Source organism: Pristis pectinata, chromosome 21 (assembly GCF_009764475.1).
Source record: "Pristis pectinata isolate sPriPec2 chromosome 21, sPriPec2.1.pri, whole genome shotgun sequence".
Lineage (NCBI taxonomy): Eukaryota > Metazoa > Chordata > Chondrichthyes > Rhinopristiformes > Pristidae > Pristis > Pristis pectinata.
Genome location: NC_067425.1, coordinates 37,562,071 through 37,580,741, shown reverse-complemented (window position 1 = coordinate 37,580,741; position 18,671 = coordinate 37,562,071). Strand labels below are relative to the sequence as shown.

At 48.2% G+C, this 18,671-nt stretch overlaps 1 protein-coding gene and 1 long non-coding RNA gene across 2 annotated transcripts in view; one reads left to right on the top strand and one right to left on the bottom strand.

Annotated features, from left to right (window-relative positions):
- The window catches only part of ncf1 (neutrophil cytosolic factor 1), a 97,832-nt gene extending 84,390 nt beyond the window's left edge, over nt 1-13,442 (bottom strand). Inside the window, exon 1 of the mRNA XM_052035756.1 lies at nt 13,136-13,442. Coding sequence (XP_051891716.1) covers nt 13,136-13,207 — 72 coding nt within the window. The 5' untranslated portion in view covers nt 13,208-13,442. The remainder of the gene's footprint in view (nt 1-13,135) is intronic.
- Nucleotides 956-18,671, top strand: part of LOC127581384 (uncharacterized) — a 31,557-nt gene continuing 13,841 nt past the window's right edge. Inside the window, exons 1-2 of the long non-coding RNA XR_007957948.1 lie at nt 956-1,039; nt 1,604-1,766. This is a non-coding gene — a long non-coding RNA (uncharacterized LOC127581384). The remainder of the gene's footprint in view (nt 1,040-1,603; nt 1,767-18,671) is intronic.

Sequence of the window (18,671 nt, the reverse complement as noted above, 5' to 3'; positions counted from 1 at the left end):
TGTCACAAAATTAAAAGTAGAGGCAAGTTATCTGTACAATGTACAGTGTGCACTGATGTCCACTGATGTACCCTGATGTACCCTGATGTATGGTGGAGAGCACTCTGACTGGGTGCATCACTCTCTGGTATGGCACTTCCAATGCCCAGGATCCCAAGAGGCTGCAGAGGGTTGTAGGCTCAGCCAGCTCCATCATGGGCACAACCCTCCCCACCATCGAGGACGTCTTCAAAAGGTGGTGCCTTAAGAAGGTGGCATCCATCACTAAGGTCTCTCACCATCCAGGACATGCCCTCTTCTTGTTACCACCATCGGGGAAGAGGTACAGCAGCCTGAAGACCCAGACTCAGTGATTCAGGAACAGCTTCCTCCCCTCCACCATCAGATTTCTGAACGGTCCATGAACCCATGAACACTGCCTCGTTATTCCTCATTTATTTATTTTTGTAACTTATATCATTTCTATGTCTTTAAGTCTTGCATCGCACTGCTGCCACAAAACAACAGATTTCATGACATATATCAGTGATAATAAATCTGATTCTGATTCAATAAAAGGAAAATTTTAGGTTTTTGTAAAACTTTTTCTGTTGTGTAGCACTTCCCTGTCTGTGGTTTTGGTCTCTCAGTGAGGTGGTCAGAATTTTAAAGCAGCACCAAAACTTTCTTCGCAGAAATTTGACCATTGCAGAGTTACAATCTTTAATACTGCCCCAGCTCAGAGTCCAGTTAGACGCTGTCACTGGTAGAATGGAACCAAGATTTGGCTTCATGAGAACATCTTTCCTCAGGGTCAGAGGACATGGCTGTGCTAACAGAGAGTGTTGTTACTCAGCTGATGTGAGGATTCTGGTGCTGACTCATTTCTGGTGCATCTAGATGGACAGTGACACAATCTGAACTGTTGTAAGATCCATTTCTGAAGAAGATGAGAGTCACCAGCCGAGCGCAAGCACAGAAAGGGAAGTATGAAGGAGAAATTCAAGTGAACAGATGCAGTGAACAGCAAAACACAACTGATAAAAATAGAAATTCAGCAGTAAGTGAAACGTGTCAAACACCAGAGGCCGTGCTTTTAAGGTTGGAGGGGAGAAGTTTAAAGGTAACTGGAGGGGCACATTTTTTACGCAGACAGTGGTAGGAATGTGTTCCCAGGGGCAGTAGTGGAAGCAGGCAGTTCGGTGGGGTTTAAGAGGCTTTTAGATAGACACATGAATATGAAGGGAATGGAGGGATGTGGATGATACACAGGAGGAGGACATTTAGTATAAATTGGCATCAAGATTGGCACAACGTTGTGGGCTGAATGGCCTGTCCAGTGGTGTACTGTTCCATGTTCCATAACTTTCCAAAGGCAACCTTCCTGATTGGGGAAAGAAGAACCAGGGGTCAGGATATGTGGAAATTCAAGAGCCACAGGGATTCCACAGGCAGGATATGAAGTTTTGAATTAATGATCTAGGTTTAATAAGATTATTACCATGAATGAAGGGTTTAGGAGGATTTGGGAAGGGAACAGGATAAGCAGTTGTTGGTGGGTGTGGACCAATGTGTACAAAGTGGTACAGAAGGGACAGGTTGAAAAGAGACCTTTGTTTTGCAGATATTTACTGTGAGGACTGCCCTCTCATGGAGTTCGGGGGATGAGACAATGAAGGTTTAGACGAGAACATCCTGGTTCACTGCGTCAGGTTGACAACGTTGCTGTGAAGCTGTCCAGAACAGCCACAGGAAGACATAGTCATTGTTGGTGCCCACAAGTCCTGGTAAGTTTGTTCAACACTTGTCACCATGGGCAAACTGAGGTCCTGGACACTGCAGCTGTGACATACACTTTATCTGCATGTGTGAAGGACACTGGCTTTGGTGCAACGTTAATGACAGACAATGCAGAGGGACCCTTCCGTGAAGAAAAGGCCACCAAAGGTCAAATGTGAGAGGAAGGTACTCCGTAAATGGCAGGACCCTCAGGAGCAATGACGTACAGAGGGGTCTTGGGGTGCAAGTCCACAGGAAATGGCCACGCAAGTAGATAGGGTGGTAAAGAAGGTGTACGGCAGGCTTGTCTTCATTGGTCGGGGCACAGAGTATAATAGTCGGGAAGTCAATACTTTAGTTAGGCCACATTTGAAGTATTGTGTGCAGTTCTGGTCACCCCATTACAGAAAGGATGTGGAGGCTTTGGAGAGGGTGCAGAAGAGGTTCACCAGGATACTGCCTGGATTAGAGGGCATGAGCTATCAGGAGAGGTTGGACAGACTTGGATTGTTTATCTGGAGTGGCAGAGGCTGAGGGGAGACCCGATAGAAGTTTATAAAATTATGAGAGGCAGAGATAGGCTGGACAGTCAGAGTCAGAGTCAGAGCAGTACAGCACGTTTACAGAACAGACCCTTCAGCCCAACCAGTCCATGCCGAACATGGTGCCCACCCAGCTAGTCCCAATTTTGGCCCATATCCCTCTAAGCCCCACCCCTCCATGTACCTGTCCAAGTGCTTCTTAAATGATACTGTTGTACCTGCCTCACCCACTTCCTCTGGCAGCTCGTTCCATATACTCACCACCCTCTGTGTGAAAACATTGTCCCTCAGGTCCCTTTTAAATCTTTCCCCACCCACCCTAAACCTATGCCCCCTAGTTTTGGGCTCCCCTCCCCTGGGGAAAAGACTGTTACCGTCCACCTTATCTGTGCCTCTCATAATTTTAAACACCTCTATAATGTCACCCCTCATTCTCCTGCGTTCCAAGGAATAAAGACCCAGCCTGGCCAACCTCTCCCTGTAACTCAGGCCCTTGAGTCCTGGCAACATCCTCGTAAATCTCCTCTGCGCTCTTTCCAGTTTAACCACGTCTTCCCTGATAACAGGGTGACCAACACTGTCCACAGTGCTCCAAGTGCTGGTATCTTTTTCCCTAGGTGGAAGTGTCAAGAACCAGAGGCATTGCCTTAGGATGAGAGGGAGAAAGTTTAAAGGAGATGTGAGGGGCAGGTTTTTTGACACAGAGAGTGGTGGGTGCCTGGAATGTGCTGTCTGGGGAGGTGGCGGAGGCAGATACAATGTTCATGTTGAAGAGGCATTTATACAGGCACAGGAACAGGGGACGGACGGGTGTGGGCCATGTGCAGGTAGATGGGACTAGTGCAGTTTGGCAACATGGTTGCCAGCAACAGGGTGGGCCGAAGGGCCTGTTCCTGTGCTGTACTGTCCTGTGTTGGGAACATGCAATGAAACACAGCCCAGTGGAATCACTGGTTCTGCACCTGAGGTGACAGAACAGAAAAGCAAGGAATACACTTCGTATCACGCAGAAAAGCTGCAGGTGCCCAAAGTCTTGAGTACAATCGAGAATCGTGAAATACTCAGCAGGTCAGGCAGAATCTTCAGGAAGAGACAGAAACACAGAAAATAGCACGAGCAGGCCATTCAGCCCTTCTGACTGGCTTCACCATTCAGCACATCACAAGCAATCACCACGTGTCCCGGCCTCTCCCCGGACCCCGTCACCCCCGCAACACAAGGAAATGTTTCCACCTCATTCCTGAATTTAATGACCGCCCCGTCACAACCTTCTGTGGCAGAGAATCTCACAGGTTCACCACCTCCTCACCCAGAGACTCCTCTGGATCTGGCCAATCCTGTATCCTGAGACTGTGGTCCCTGTTCCTGGAACCTCCTGCCTTCGGGAGCATCTTCCCTGCATCCAGGCTGTCCGGTCCTGTCAGAATGTTACAGGTTTCTAGAACACCCCTCTCGTTCTCCGAATTTCTCTCCTTGTTCCACCATCCTCTGTCTCCCGGCTCAGCTTGCTCTCCCCTTGCTGTTCTGGGTTAAACCCACCAGGACAGCATGAGCCATTGTCACTGCCGCCTCACTGCCCCAGGGTTGTTGGTCCCGGTCCTGTCTGGGTGTAAAGTCACTGATCCAGAAATCTGAAGCTCTCTCTGCCTGCATCACCTCTCCAGCACATCTTCAGTCATTTCATCTGTTTGTCTCTTCATCTATGGCACACTTGCCTTCGGCAGCTGAGGCATTGTCCAGTAGTTGTACAAGATGTCGGTGAGACCACACGTGGAGTATTGTGTGGTTTCTGGTCGCCCAGCTATAGGAAGGATGTCATTAAGCTGGAAAGGCTGCAGGAATGATTCACGAGGATGTTACTGGGACTGGAGGCTTGAGTTATAAGGGAAGATTGAATGTGGTGCTAGTGTGGAACGAGCTGCCTGCGGAAGTGGTGGATGCGGGTTCAATTGTAACACTGAAGAGAAGTTTGGATAGGTGCATGGATGGGAGGGGTTTAGAGGGATATGGGCCGGGTGCAGGTAAATGGGACAAGGCAGAAGATCAGGTCAGAATGGACTAGATGGGCCGAAGGGCCTGTTTCTGTGCTGTAGTGCTCTGTGACTCCGTGGCTCCATGAGGCTGGGACTGTATTCCCTGGAGCACAGGAGGCAGAGGGTGACTTTATAGAGGTTTATATAACCATGAGTGGCAGTGATCACAGTCTTTTCCCCCAGGGTAGGGGAGTCTAAAACTAGAGGGCACAGGTTTAAGGTGAGGGGGAAAGATTTAATGGGGACCTGAGGGGCAATATTTTCATGCAGAGGGTGGTCTGCCAGAGGAACGGGGTGAGGCGGGTACAATTACAGTGCTTAAGAGACATTTGGACAGGTGTGCGGATGGGAAAAGATAAGGGGCAAATGCAGGCAAATGGGGCTAGCTCAGGTCGGTACTTTGGTTGGCATGGATGAGTTGGGCCGAAGGGTCTTTTTCCATGCTATAAGACTCTAACTCCGAGCTGGAACATTTAATACCTCTGCAGTATGCAGATTTCTCCACCTTTTCTTGATATCAGGTCTGTGGTATTTTGCTTTGGAAATTATTTTAAATTTATTTGCCTTCAGTCAATGTTTTCAAGTATTTAATGTTTCTGTTTAACTAATTTAGCTTTATAATGGTTTAATTTGAATGAGTTACTTTAGTTTAATGTCAGAGATGAAACCTGTAGAATTTTTTCCTAGGGTAGGGTATGCATTTAAGGTGAGAGAGGTAGGTTCAGAGGAGAAGTGAGGGGTACGTTTTTTACTGAGGGGGTGGTGGGTGCCTGGCATGCGTTGCCTGATAGGGTGGTGGAGGCACATTCATTGGGGGCTTTTAAGAGGGGCTTGGATGGGCACCTCAACATTGTGGGCCGAAGGGCCTGTTCGGTGCTGTACTGTTCTATGTTCTAGGGGAGTCCAAACTAGGGGGCATAGGTTTAGGGTGAGGGGGGAAAGATTTAAAAAGGACCTGAGGGGCAACCTTTTCACGCAGAGGGTGGTGAGTGTATGGAACGAGCTGCCAGAGGGAGTGGGTGAGGCAGGTACAACAGCATCATTTAAGAAGCACTTGGATAGGTATGTGGAGGGGCGGGGCTTAGAAGGATATGGGCCGAATGCAGGAAATTGGGACCAGCTGGGTGTGCACCGTGGTCGGCATGGACTGGTTGGGCCGAAGGGCCTGTGTCCGTGCTGTATTGCTCTGTGACTCCGACTCTAATTCAATGAAAACTTTCACAAGGGGTAAAACACAGTTCCCATCTTTGTCCGTTGACAATGGCAGTTCAGGGGAGCAAGGCCTGGCTACTCAACACCTGTGACCAGTCCGTCTGTGTCCAGACGCAGGATGCCAGTGGCAAGAGGTGCAGTGTGAAAGGCCCTGTGCACCTGGCGGAGGTGGCCAGTGGGCCCAGGGGCTGCACCATCTGCCATGTCCAGTCACCTACACTCCTGCACCTAATAACCCCCCCAACCTGCTCTTCAATGTTCTGAGTACATGGAACGAGCTGCCAGAGGAAGTGGTAGAGGCAGGTATAATTACAGTGTTTAGAGGACATTTGGACATGTGTGTGGATAGGAAAACATTTAGAGGGATAAGGGGCAAACACAGGTCAGCACCTTGGTTGGCATGGATGAGTTGGGCCATAGAGTCATAGAGCACTACAGCACAGAAACAGGCCCTTCGGCCCATCTAGTCCATGCCGACCTGGTCTTCTGCCTTGTCCCATCTACCTGCACCTGGACCATATCCCTCCAAACCCCTCCCATCCATGTACCTATCCAAACTTCTTGTAAATGTCTAGTTTCTGCATTCCCAATGCTTTTTAAAATTCTACTCTTGTTCTGATCTCAGTCCTGACACACTTCGAATCCCACCCAATCTAGTTATGTTTGCACCTTGCCCCTTTGATATAATTTTTGCGAAAGCTATCTCAATCCAGTTAAAATCTGTTGCACCCTTCTGCTGCCCAGTGGTCTGTGGGGGAGCATTTGGAACAGAGTGAGAAACTGTTCAGCCCCTCAGACACTCCCAGGGAACAGATGGAGCCCTGGTCATAGAGTTGTGCAGTACAGAAATAGGCCCTTCAGCCCATCACATCCATGTTGACTGCCACGCCACTGCTCACAGTAGTCCCACCTCCCTCTATGCCTGCCTCATTCAAGTACCTGTCCAAATGTCAGTTCAATGTCGTTCCTGTTCCCACCTCTCCCGCCTCCTCCAGCAGCTCACTCCAGGTACCAACTCCGCCTTGTGTGAAACATTTACCCCTAGGATATCCTTTAAATCTCCTCGCTTTCACCTCAAATCTACACCCTCTGCTTTAGACACCCCGACCATGGGATCTGCCTACCTACCCTCTCGTAATCTGTTACACCCTTCACCTTCACTTCTCAGCTTCCTCCGTTCTGGGGACAAGGGTGAAACAACAAATGTGATTGAATACGGAAACATGTGAGGTGATACGTGTTGGGGGCACCAGACACACTGAATGGTAGAACTCAGAGGACCATTGAGGAACCGAAGGACCTTGGTGTCTGAGGCCAAGTGCAGGTAGGTAAGGCAGTGAAGAAGGCATTGGGGTACCTGCCTTCAGTAGTCGGGCCATAGAACACAAGATGAGGGAGGTTAGGTCAGGTCACAGCTGGAGAACCGTGTGCAGTTCTGGTCACCACACGATTGGAAGGATGTGGCTGTGGTGCAGGTGCAGATCAGAAGTACTAGGATGTTGCCATGGATGGAACACTTCAGTTGTGAGGAGACAATGGGCTTGTTTTCCTTGGAATAGAGAAGGTTGAGGGGGGACCTGATGGAGGTGTGAGAGGCGTAGCTAGAGCAGATAGTGAGAATCCTTTCCCCTTAGATAATGTGGACAAATGGAACTAGCTTGGATGGGCGTCTGGCTCAGCATGGACGAGTTGGGCCAAAGGGCCTGTATTACTCTACAACTCTCAGCAGAGGTGCCTCTGACCAGAGGGGATAGGTTCAGGAAAGGGGTTAGAGAGGATCTGAGGAAGAATCTGTACACCCAGTGGGTGCAGTCTGGAACACACTGCCCGAGTGGCTGGAGAAGACAGGACTTCACATAACGATCAAGTATCTGAATAAACAGTTGAATCCCAAGGCTGTGGATGGCACAGCTTGGAAGGAAAAATAGAAGATCAGATTATTATTTAAAGGGTGAAAGATTGCAGCATGCTGTGGTGCAGGGGGACTTGCGAGTGCTTGTGCATGAATCGCAAAAGGTTGGTTTGCAGATGCAACAGGTTATCAAGAAGGCAAATGAAATGCTGGCCTTCATTGTTGGAGGGATTGAATTTAAGAGCAGGGAGATTATGCTGCAACTGTACAGGGTACTGGTGAGGCCGCCCCTGGAGTACTGCGTGCAGTTCTGGTCTCCTTACTTGAGGAAAGATATACTGGCTTTGGAGGCCGTGCAGAGGAGGTTCACCAGGTTGATTCTGGAGGTAAGGGGGTTAACCTATGAGGAGAGATTGAGTCGCCTGGGACTATACTCACTGGAATTCAGAAGAATGAAAGGGGATCTTATAGAAACATGTAAAATTATGAAAGGGATAAATAAGGTAAATAAGATAAATAAGTGAATCTGTGGAATTCTCTGCTCAGGGAAGCAGCAGAGGCTACCTCATTAAATCTATTTAAGACACAGTTAGATAGATTTTTGCATAATAGGGGAATAAGGGTTATGGGAAAAAGGCAGGGAGGTGGATCTGAGTCCACGGCCAGATGCCATGATCTTATTGAATGGCGGAGCAGGCTCGACGGGCCAGGTGGCCGACTCCTGCTCCTGTCTCTTATGTTCTTATGTTCAAACATCAGGCACTCTGTGTGTACCTGTGTGCCTCTAGCTTCAACACTTGGACACCTTCTGACAGAAATGTTCATTCGTGATGGCAAAGGCTAATGACTTGTAGTTTCCTTGTGGAGAAAGGGCAGGAATGTGGAATGAAGGAGACAACCCTGCGCCAGATGTGCTGGAACCCTCCTCAGCTGTCCCTCAGGGTGAAGGACACTGTGCCTCCGCCTCAGTCTGTCTGCTCGGAGGTGGCTGATGAGGACAATGGAGGGTTTGTGTCTCTGCCACTGCTGGAGCAGGAGGGGATCCTCCCTCACTTGGAGCAGTTCATGAGTCAGGGATTCCCGTGTCAACACCAAGGTTGTAGTTCTTTGACACAAACTTGAATCTTTTTTTCTGTCTACCTGGTAGTCTCTTCTCTAGAGTCATAGAGTCGTAGAATGACACAGCATGGAGACATTCCCATCTAAGCTGGTCCATATCCCTCTAATAACTGTATATTGTGAACAGTTGCAGGCCCAACACCGACCCCTGCGACACCCCACTTTGCCAACCAGAGAAACACCCAATTACCCCAACTCTCTGCCTTCTGTTGGTTAACCAATCCACTATCCATGCCAATACATTACCCCCAACTCCATGCATCCTTATCTTATGGATAAGTTTTTTATGCGGCACCTTACCGACCTCCTTCTGGAAATCCAAGTATACAACATCCACCTGTTCCCCTCTATCCACTGTGCTCATTATATCCTCAAAAAACTTTAGTAAGTTTGTCAAATGGACCTTCCCTTCTGAATCCATGCTGTATCTGCCTGATGGAACCACTTCTATCCAGATGTCTCGCTATTTCTTCCTTAATGATAACTTCAAGCATTTTCCTGACTACAGACGTTAAGCTAACTGGCCTATAGTTACCTGCCTTTTGCCTACATCTATTTTTAAACAGTGGCATGACATTCACTGTCTTCCAATCTGCTGGGACCTGCTCAGAGCCCAGAGAATTTTGGCAAATTATCACAAAAGCATCTACTATAACTTCCACCATTTCTTTCAGGACCCTGGGATGCATCCCATCAGGACCAGGGGACTTGTCTACCTTTAGGCTCACTAGTTTGCTCATCACTACCTCTTTAGTGACAGCGATTGTATCGAGGTCCTCACCTCCCATCACATCCACAGCATCTCTTTGGCATGTTAGACGTGTCCTCCACCGTCAAGACCGACACAAAATAGTTATTCAAAGCTTTGGCCATTTCCACATTACCCAATATTAATTCCCCCTTCTCATCTTCCAAGGGACCTATGTTAACTTTAGCCACCCTCTTCCGCTTTATATAATTATAAAAACTTTTACTATCTGCTTTTATACTTTGTGCTAGTTTACTTTCATAATCTATCTTCCCTTTCCTTATTGCTTGCTTAGTGGTTCTTTGTTGCTTTCTAAAGTTTTCCCAATCTCTCAGTGTCCTGCTACTCTTGGCGACTTTGTATGCATGAACTTTTAGTTTGATGCCTTAGTTATCCGCGGCTGGCTCTCCCCACCCTTACTGCCCCTGCTTTTAACTGGAATATACTTTTGTTGAGCACCGTGAAAAATCTCTTTGATACCATATATAACCATACCACCATATAACCTGTGTTCCCAGTCCACGCCAGCCAACTCCTCCCTCATGCTGTGTAGTCTCCCTTGTTTAGGCATAATACACTGGTTTTAGATCAAACAATTGCACCCTCCATTTGAATGAGAAATTCAATCATACCATGATCACTTTTTCCAAGACAATCCCTCATTAATTTTACCTGTCTCATTGCACAGGACCAGATCGAAGACAGCATTTTCCCTTGTAGGTTCACTAACCTGCTGTTCAAGAACGCTATCGTGGATGCATTCTATGAAGTCCTCCTCAAGACTGCGTCAACCAGCTTGATTCGCCCAATCTATGTGAAAGTTAAAGTCCCCCCTGATAACTGCCGTTCCCTTCTTACATACCTCAGATGTTTCTTGGTTTATTGCCTCTGCCACTATAATGTTATTATTCGGTGGCCAATAGACAGCTCCCACCAGTGATCCTGTATTTTCCCTTTACTGTTCCTAATAGTGGGCAGTACAGTAATGTAACGGTTAGTGTAACGTTATTACAGCGCCAGCGACCAGGGTTCAATTCCGGCTGCTGTCTGTAAGGAGTTTGTACGTTCTCCCTGTGACTACGCGGGTTTCCTCCGGGTGCTCCGGTTTCCTCCCACATTCCAAAGACGTACGGGTTAGGAAGTTGTGGGCGTGCTATGTTGGTGCCGGAAGCGTGGCGACACTTGCGGGCTGCCCCCAGAACACTCTACGCAAAAAGATGCATTTCACTGCGTGTTTCAATGTACATGTGACTAATAAATAAATATCTTAATAAGTATCTTAATCTCTGCCCAGAGACATTCTGCTCCTTAAATGTTATATCATCTCTCACTATTGCCCTGATCTCATCCTTAATTAAGAGCACTACTCCACCTCCCTTACCTTCCTGCCTGTCCTTCCGTATTACCTGATACCCCTGGATATTTAATTCCCTCTCGTATCCACCCTGCAACCACATTTCTGTAACGGCCACTAAATCACACCCTTTTGTACTGATTTGTGCCACAAGTTCACTGACCTTGTTTCGAATACTACGGGCATGCAGATAAACTGCCCTTGCACACATTATCTTTTCAGAATCTAAGAACCTCTGTGTCCTTTGCGTTTGCCTCTTCAGTACCCCACCCTTACTTTTCTCTTCACTAACTTTTGCTCTGGTGTCTGCATTGCTTCCCTCTGTCTTTCTGCAGGGATTCCCATCCCCCGCCATATTAGTTCGAATTAGAGTCAAAGAGCAACACAGCAGGGATACAGGCCCTTCGGCCCAACCAGTCCATGCCAACCATGGTGCCCACCCATCTAGTCCTAATTTCCTGTGTTTGGCCCATATCCCTCCAAGCCCCAACCCTCCTTGTTCTTCTCAAATGCTTCTTAAATGATCCTGCTGTACCTGCCTCACCCACTTCCTCTGGCAGCTCGTTCCATACACTCACCACCCTCTGTGTGAAACAGTTGCCCCTCAGATCCCTTTTAAATCTTTCCCCTCTCACCCTAAGTCCATGCCCCCTAGTTTTGGACTCCCGTCCCCTGGAGAAAAGACTGTTATCGTCCACCTTATCTATGCCTCTCATAATTTTAAACATTTCTATAAGGTCACCCTTCATTCTCCTATGTTCCGAGGAATAAAGACCCAGCCTGGCCGACCTCTCCCTGTAACTCAGGCTCTCTAATCCTGGAACATCCTCATAAATCTTTTCTGCACTCTTTCCAGTTTAACCACTTCTTTCCTATAACAAGGTGACCAAAGCTGTACACAGTGCTCCAAGTACAGCCTCACCAATGACTTGTACAACCGCAACATAATGTCCCAACTCCTGTAATCAGTGCCCCGACTGATGAAGGCCAGTGTGTTAAATGCCTTTTTCACCACCTGTCTACCTGTGATGCTGCTTTCAATGAACTATGCACTTGTAATCCTAGGGTCCCTCTGTTCCATTACAGTCCCTCATGCCTTACCATTCGTAGTATAAGTCCTACTCTGGTTTGACTTTCCAAGAGGCATCACCTCACACTTATCTGTACTGAAGTCCATTTGCCACTCCTCAACTCACTTCCCTAACTGACCAAGATCCCCCTGTAACCTGCAATAACCTTCACTATCAACAGCACCTCCTAATTTTGTGTCATCTGCAAACTTATTGATGAAGCTTCGTGCATTCTCATCCAAATCATTTATATAAATAATGAATAACAAGGGTCCCAACATCAACCTCTGCAGTACACTAGTCACCGGTCTCCATTCCGAGAAACAACCTTCAACCACCACCCTCTGCTTCCTACCTCCGAGACAACTTTGAATCCACCAAACTAGCTCTCCCTGGATTCCATGGGACCCAACCTTCCAGACATGTGGGACCTTGTCGAAGGCCTTGCTAAAGCCCAAATAGACAACATCGACTACCCCACCCTCATCTACCCTTCTGGTTACCTCTTCAGAAAACTCTAAAAAGTTCATCAAACACAATTTTCCACACACAAAGCCATGCTAACTCCTCCTAATCAGACTCAGTCTATACAAATGCTGGTGGATCCTGTCCCTCAGTATTGCCTCCAGTAACTTCCCCACCACTGATGTCAGGCTGACTGGTCTGTAGTTCCATGGCTTGTCCTTGCTGCTCTTCTTAAACAACGGAATGACATTAGCCACTTCCAGTCTTCAGGAGCTTCACCAGTGACTAACGATGAAGCAGATATCTCCGCAAGGATCTCTGCAATTTCTCCTCTAGCCTCCCACAAAGTCCGAGGATGGACTCGGTCAGGCCCTGGGGACTTTTCCACTTTAATGCACTGTAAGGCTGCAAATACCTCCTCCCTGGTAATGTAAACGTTCCCCAAAACATCTCCAGTTGTTTCCCTTATCTCTTGACCAACCCTGATTTCTCCTCAGTAAACACTCTCCTGTGGCTCCAGACACAGGCGGCCCTGCTGATCTCTAAGGTACTCACTCTCTCCCTGGCCACCCTTTTACTCTTTATAAAGCGAGAGAACCTCTTAGGATTTTCCTTAACCTTCCCTGCAAGATCCATCTCATACCCTCTCTTTGCCTCCTGATTTCCTTCTTAAGAGTATTCTTAGTCTTTCTATAGTCCTCAGGGGAGTCACTCGTCCCCGACCTCCTAAACCCAATGTGTGCTTCCTTCTTTTTCTTGACCAGAGCCTCAATATCTCTCAGCCAGGTTTCCCTAAACTTTCCAGGTTTACCCTTCACCCCAACAGCAACTGGGCATTTCTTGTATTCTGCAAAAAAATGTCATTTTCCAAACATGTGTCACACTTGCAGTCCCCAGAAGCAAACTGAATGCACCTGGATTTATTTGTCATAATGAAACAAGGGACCTGGTGTAAGAATGTTAGTTTGTTACTGGTACTTACATAATACTGACTTGGGACAAATCTTTTTTCAAATCCCAGCACCTCGAGGTGTCTGACGTAAGGTTCCTCCATCCTGGACGTCAATAAATCTCAAACTGCTGCAGCTCGGAGGGAGGCAAGTCTTCCCCCGACACCAGGCTGTGTGTTGCTCGGTTTGGGTCCCGGAGTTGATGTATCAGTTAATTCCCTCCGCACCTCTTGTCACTTTCAAAGCACAATTCCGACTTGCAGCTTGCACTAACAGGCTGAGACAGACCTTGTACTCCTGGGCCAAGTGAGATGCAGCTTGCTGTGACCTGCCTCAGTGTTCCAGGGAAGTTTCCTCCCTGCTTTGAAATAGAGAACTGAGAGTGCCTAATGAGGTTTCAGTTTCAGTATGTGACAATTCTACACATCTGTTATTCTGATTCAAATAGTCATCTGACTCTGAAAGCTGATCCTGGATTGGATCCCTGCTCCCTGCAGCAAGCAGTCTGTCCAAATGAGGACTAAAGACCTGAATTCCAGAGGTAAGCATCTGATGCTGCCTGGGATGCAGGGAAATGTTCCTCATGGAGCCACAGTGGTGCAGTGAGGAGGGGCAGGTTCAATCCTGACCTCGGGTGCTGAGTGTGTGCACAGTGAAGTGTGCATGTTCTCTCTGTGGCCAGGTAGGTTTCCTGAAGATGTCCAATCTCCTCCTATATCCCAAAATCGTGCAGGTTGTCCCGAGTGTGTAGGGAAGTGGTAGGATCTGGGGGGATGGGAATGTGGGGAGAATAAACATGTAAGGCTAGTATAAATGGTGGTTGGATTGGGCCAAAGGGCCTGTTTCCATGCTGTATCCTTGTGTATGCTCAGACCCTCCGCTGTAGGCAGTTCTCATGTCCCAAAGGGCAAATGTCCTGCCATCACTCTGGGTCTCGATGGACACAAGGTACCAAGAGATGCTCAATGGTTTCTGCAAAGGGAGGACATTGGAAGAACACAAGCAACTTGTGAAGGTGAGTAGAGGGATTGCAGTGGTGAGCTGCACCTGGAACTGACTCCGAATCCCTTTGTGTGTTGCTCTGGAATTGTGCCAGTTATCACTCTGATGTCACCTCCCCAGAGTGTGATACCTCAGCTGGAACTCCAGTGCAGTTTTGAGCCAATTCCACAGTGGCAGAGGGGACAGTGAACCGAGAGCCGATCCACCTCCTCAGGAGGTCCCATGGCCCACATCACAGAGCCGGGGAGTCCGCCTTGATGTCCTGGCCAGTAGTTCATTTATCAGAATCAGAATCAGGTTTATTGTCACTGACAGATGAAATCTGTTGTTTTGCGGCAGCAGTACAGTGCAAGACATAAAAATTACTACAAGTTACCAATAAATAAATATAGTGCAAAAGAGGAATAACGAGGTAGTGTTCCTGGGTTCGTGGACCATCCAGAAGTCTGATGGTGGAGGGGAAGAAGCTGTTCCTGAAACATTGAGTGTGGGTCTTCAGGCTCCTGTACCTCCTCCCTGATCGTAGTAACGAGAAGAGGGCATGTCCCGGGTGGTGAGGGTCCTTAGTGATGGATGCCGCCTTCTTGAGGCGCCGACTCTTGAAGATGTCCTTGATGGTGGGGAGGGTTGTGCCAGTGATGGAGCTGGCTGAGTCTACAACCCTCTGCAGCCTCTTTCGATCTTGTGCATTGAAGCCTCCATACCAGGCAGTGATGCAACCAGTCAGAATGCTCTCCACTGTACATCTGTAGAGTCTTGGATGACATACCAAATCTCCTCAAACTCCTAATGAAGTAGAGCCACTGGTGTGCCTTATTCATAATTGTATCAATGTGTTGGGCCCAGGATAGAACATAGAGCATAGAACACTACAGCACAGTACAGGCCCTTCGGCCCACAATGTTGTGCTGACACAAAGCCCTCTATTTTTCTATCATTCATGTGCCTATCTAAGAGCTTCTTAAACGTCCTCTTTCCTCACATCGACATGCTGTAGCATATCAGCCATCCTCACAAACGTCAAGGTGTTCTCTCTCACTGGTAAATACTGAAGCAAAGTATTCATTAAGGACCTCCCCTACCTCTTCCGACTCCAGGCACGTTTCCTCTTTTATCCCTGATCGGTCCTACCCTCACTCTAGTCATCCTCCTATTCTTAACATCATGTAGGATGCCTTGGGGTTTTCTTTGATCCTACTCACCAAGGACTTCTCATGCCCCCTTCTAGCTCTCCTAAGTCCATTTTTAAGCTCCCTCCTGGCTACCTTGTAATTCTCCAGAGCCCTGTCTGATCCATGCTTTCTAAACCTCAGGTAAGCTTCTTTCTTCCTCTTGACAAGATATTCTACATCTCGTGTCAACCACGGTTCCCTCACTCTACCATCCTTACCCTGCCTCAATGGGACAAACCTATCCAGAACCCTATGCAAGTTCTGCTGTGCACTTCCCCAAGAACATCTGTTCCCAATTTATGCTCCCAAGTTCCTGCCTAATAGCATCATAATTCCCCCTTCCCCAGTTAAATACTTTCCCATATCATCTGCTCCTATCCTTCTCCAAGGCTATGGTAAAGGTCAAGGAGTTGTGGTCACTGTCTCCAAAATGCTCTCCTACTGAGAGACCTGAAACCTGATCAGGGTTTTGTGCACAGGAGGGTACACAAACAGCTGGAAAATGTCCTAATCCTTCACCTTCAGTAAAATAACTCTGAGAATTAACTCCTGCCTGCGCAAGGACCTGGACCCACTGCAATTTGCCTACCACCACAACAGGTCTACAGTACATGTAATCTCACTGGCTCTCCACTCAGCTTGGGAGCACCTAGACAACAGCAAAACATACATCAGGCTGCTGTTTATCAATTACAGCTCAGTGTTCAACACCATCATCCCCTCAGTACTAATCAACAAGCTTCAAAACCTGGGCTTCTGTACCTCACTCTGCAACTGGATCCTTGACTTCCTTATCGGGAGACCACAGTCAGTGTGGATAAACATCTTCTCCTCACTGACAATCGACACAGGCACACTACAAGGATGCGTGGTTAACCCACTGATCTACTCTCTCTACACTCATGACTGTGGCCAGGCAGCTCAAATGCCATGTATAAATTCACCCATGACACTGTTGTTGGTATAATCTCAGATGGCGATGAGTGAGATAGATCGGCTGGTTGAGTGGTGTCACAACAACAACCTTGGGCAACAAGACCAAGGAATTGATTGTGGACGTCAGGAAGGGGGAGTCAGGAGAACACACACCAGTCCTCATTGAGGGATCAGCGGTGGGAAGGGTGAGCAGCTTCAAGTTCCTGGGCGTCAACATCTCAGGGAGCTTCACCTCGCAGGAGTCCAAAAGAGGCACATTTGCAAATTGTTAACAGCAGCCAATGAAAGGAAGTGGCCATTGTGGGAGTGGACCAGTGGAGCACTTGAGGCTTTGGCTCAAGAGGCTTTGCCGAGAGGAGGCAGAGGCTAAGGTAAGTCTCTGGTAAGTTTCTTTCTTTCTTTGATTTTTCCTTTAGTGCCAGGACAGAGTAGTGAGAATGGCTCCGGGGTCAGTGCTGTGTTCAGCTTGTGGGATGTGCAAGTTTTGGGAGACATCCAGTCTCCCTGATAACTACATCTGCATAAGGTGCATCCAGTTGCAGCTCCTTACAGACCGTGTTAGGGAACTGGAGCTGCAGCTGGGTGACCTTCGGCTCCTACGGGATACCAAGGAGTTCACAGACAAGAGCTACAGGGAGACAGTCACTCCGAAGCTGCAGGAGGCAGGGAGCTGGGTGACTGTCAGGAGAAGGACGGAGAATAGGCAGGTAGTGCAGAGTACCCCTGTGGCCATTCCCCTCAATAACAAGTATACCGCTTTGGATACTGTTGGGGGGGGGGGGGTGGGCGGGGACCTACCGGGTGAAAGCTGCAGTGCCCAGGTCTCTGGCGCTGAGCCTGGTCATGTGGTGCAGAAGGGAAGGGGGGAGAAGAGGAGGGCGGTAGTGATAGGGGATTCCATAGTAAGGGGGGCAGACAGGAGATTCTGTGGATGTGAAAGAGACTCCCAGATGGTACGTTGCCTCCCTGATGCCAGGGTCAGGGACGTCTCAGATCGGGTCCACAGCACTTTGAAGGGGGAGGGTGAACAGCCAGAGGTCGTGGTACATATTAGTACCAATGACATAGGTAGGAAAAGAGATGAGGTCCTGAAGAGGGAATACAGGGAGTTGGGTAGGAAGCTGAAAAGCAGGACCTCAAGGGTAGTAATCTCTGGATTGCTGCCTGTGCCACGCGCCAGTGAGGGTAAGAATAGGATGATCTGGCAGATGAATGCGTGGCTGAGAAATTGGTGCAGGGGGCAGGATTTCAGATTTGTTGATCATTGGGATCTCTTCTGGGGAAGGTATGGCCTGTACAAAAGGGACGGGTTACACCTGAACTAGAGGGAGACAAACGTTCTTGTGGGCAGGTTTGCTAGAACTGTTGGGGAGGGTTTAAACTAGTTTGTGAAGGGGGTGGGAACCAGAATGATAGGTCAGTTCTTGGTTCATTTAGTGTACAAGTAGATGCAGAGTGTAGAAAGACTGAGAGGAAGGACAGGCAGTTGAAAGGGCAACATTGCAGTCAGTTGGATGGGCTGAAGTGTGTCTAGTTTAATGTGAGAAGTATCAGGAACAAGGCTGATGAATTAGAGCGTGGTCAGTATGTGGAACTATGACGTGATGCCCATTACATGATGCCCTGTCACAAGGGTGGAAACGGGTTTAGATGTTTCAAAAGGGACAGGGACGGAGGTAAGAGAGGTGGGGGAGTGGCTTTGCTGATCAGGGACAGTATCACAGCTGTAGAAAGGGAGGATGTCCTGGAGGGATCGTCTACTGAGTCAGTGTGGGTGGAAGTCAGAAACAGGAAGGGAGCGATCACTCTGTTGGGAGTATTCTACAGACCCCCCAATACCAGCAAAGACACAGGAGAAGCAGATCGGGAGGCAGATTTTGGAGAGGTGCAAAAATAACAAGGTTGTTGTCATGGGTGATTTCAACTTCCCTCATATTGATTGGCACCCCCTTAGTGTAAAGGGGATAGATGGGGCAGAGTTTGTTCGGTGTGTCCAGGAAGGATTCCTGACACAGTATGTGGACAGGCCGACTAGAGGAGAGGCCATACTGGACCTGGTACTAGGCAATGAGCCTGATCAGGTTTCAGATCTCTGGTGGGAGAGCATTTTGGAGACAGTGACCATAACTCCTTGACCTTTACCACAGCCTTGGAGAGGGATAGGAGCAGACAATACCGGAAAGTATTTAACGGGGAAGGGGGAATTATGATGCTATTAGGCAGGAACTTGGGAGCATAAATTGGGAACAGATGTTTTTGGGGAAGTGCACAGCGGAAATGTGGAGGTTGTTTAGGGAGTACTTGCAGGGGGCTCTGGATAGGTTTGTCCCATTGAGGCAGGGTAAGGATGGTAGAGTGAAGGAACCGTGGTTGACAAGAGATGTAGAATATCTTGTCAAGAGGAAGAAAGAAGCTTACCTGAAATTTAGAAAATATGGATCAGATACCTGGAGAGTTA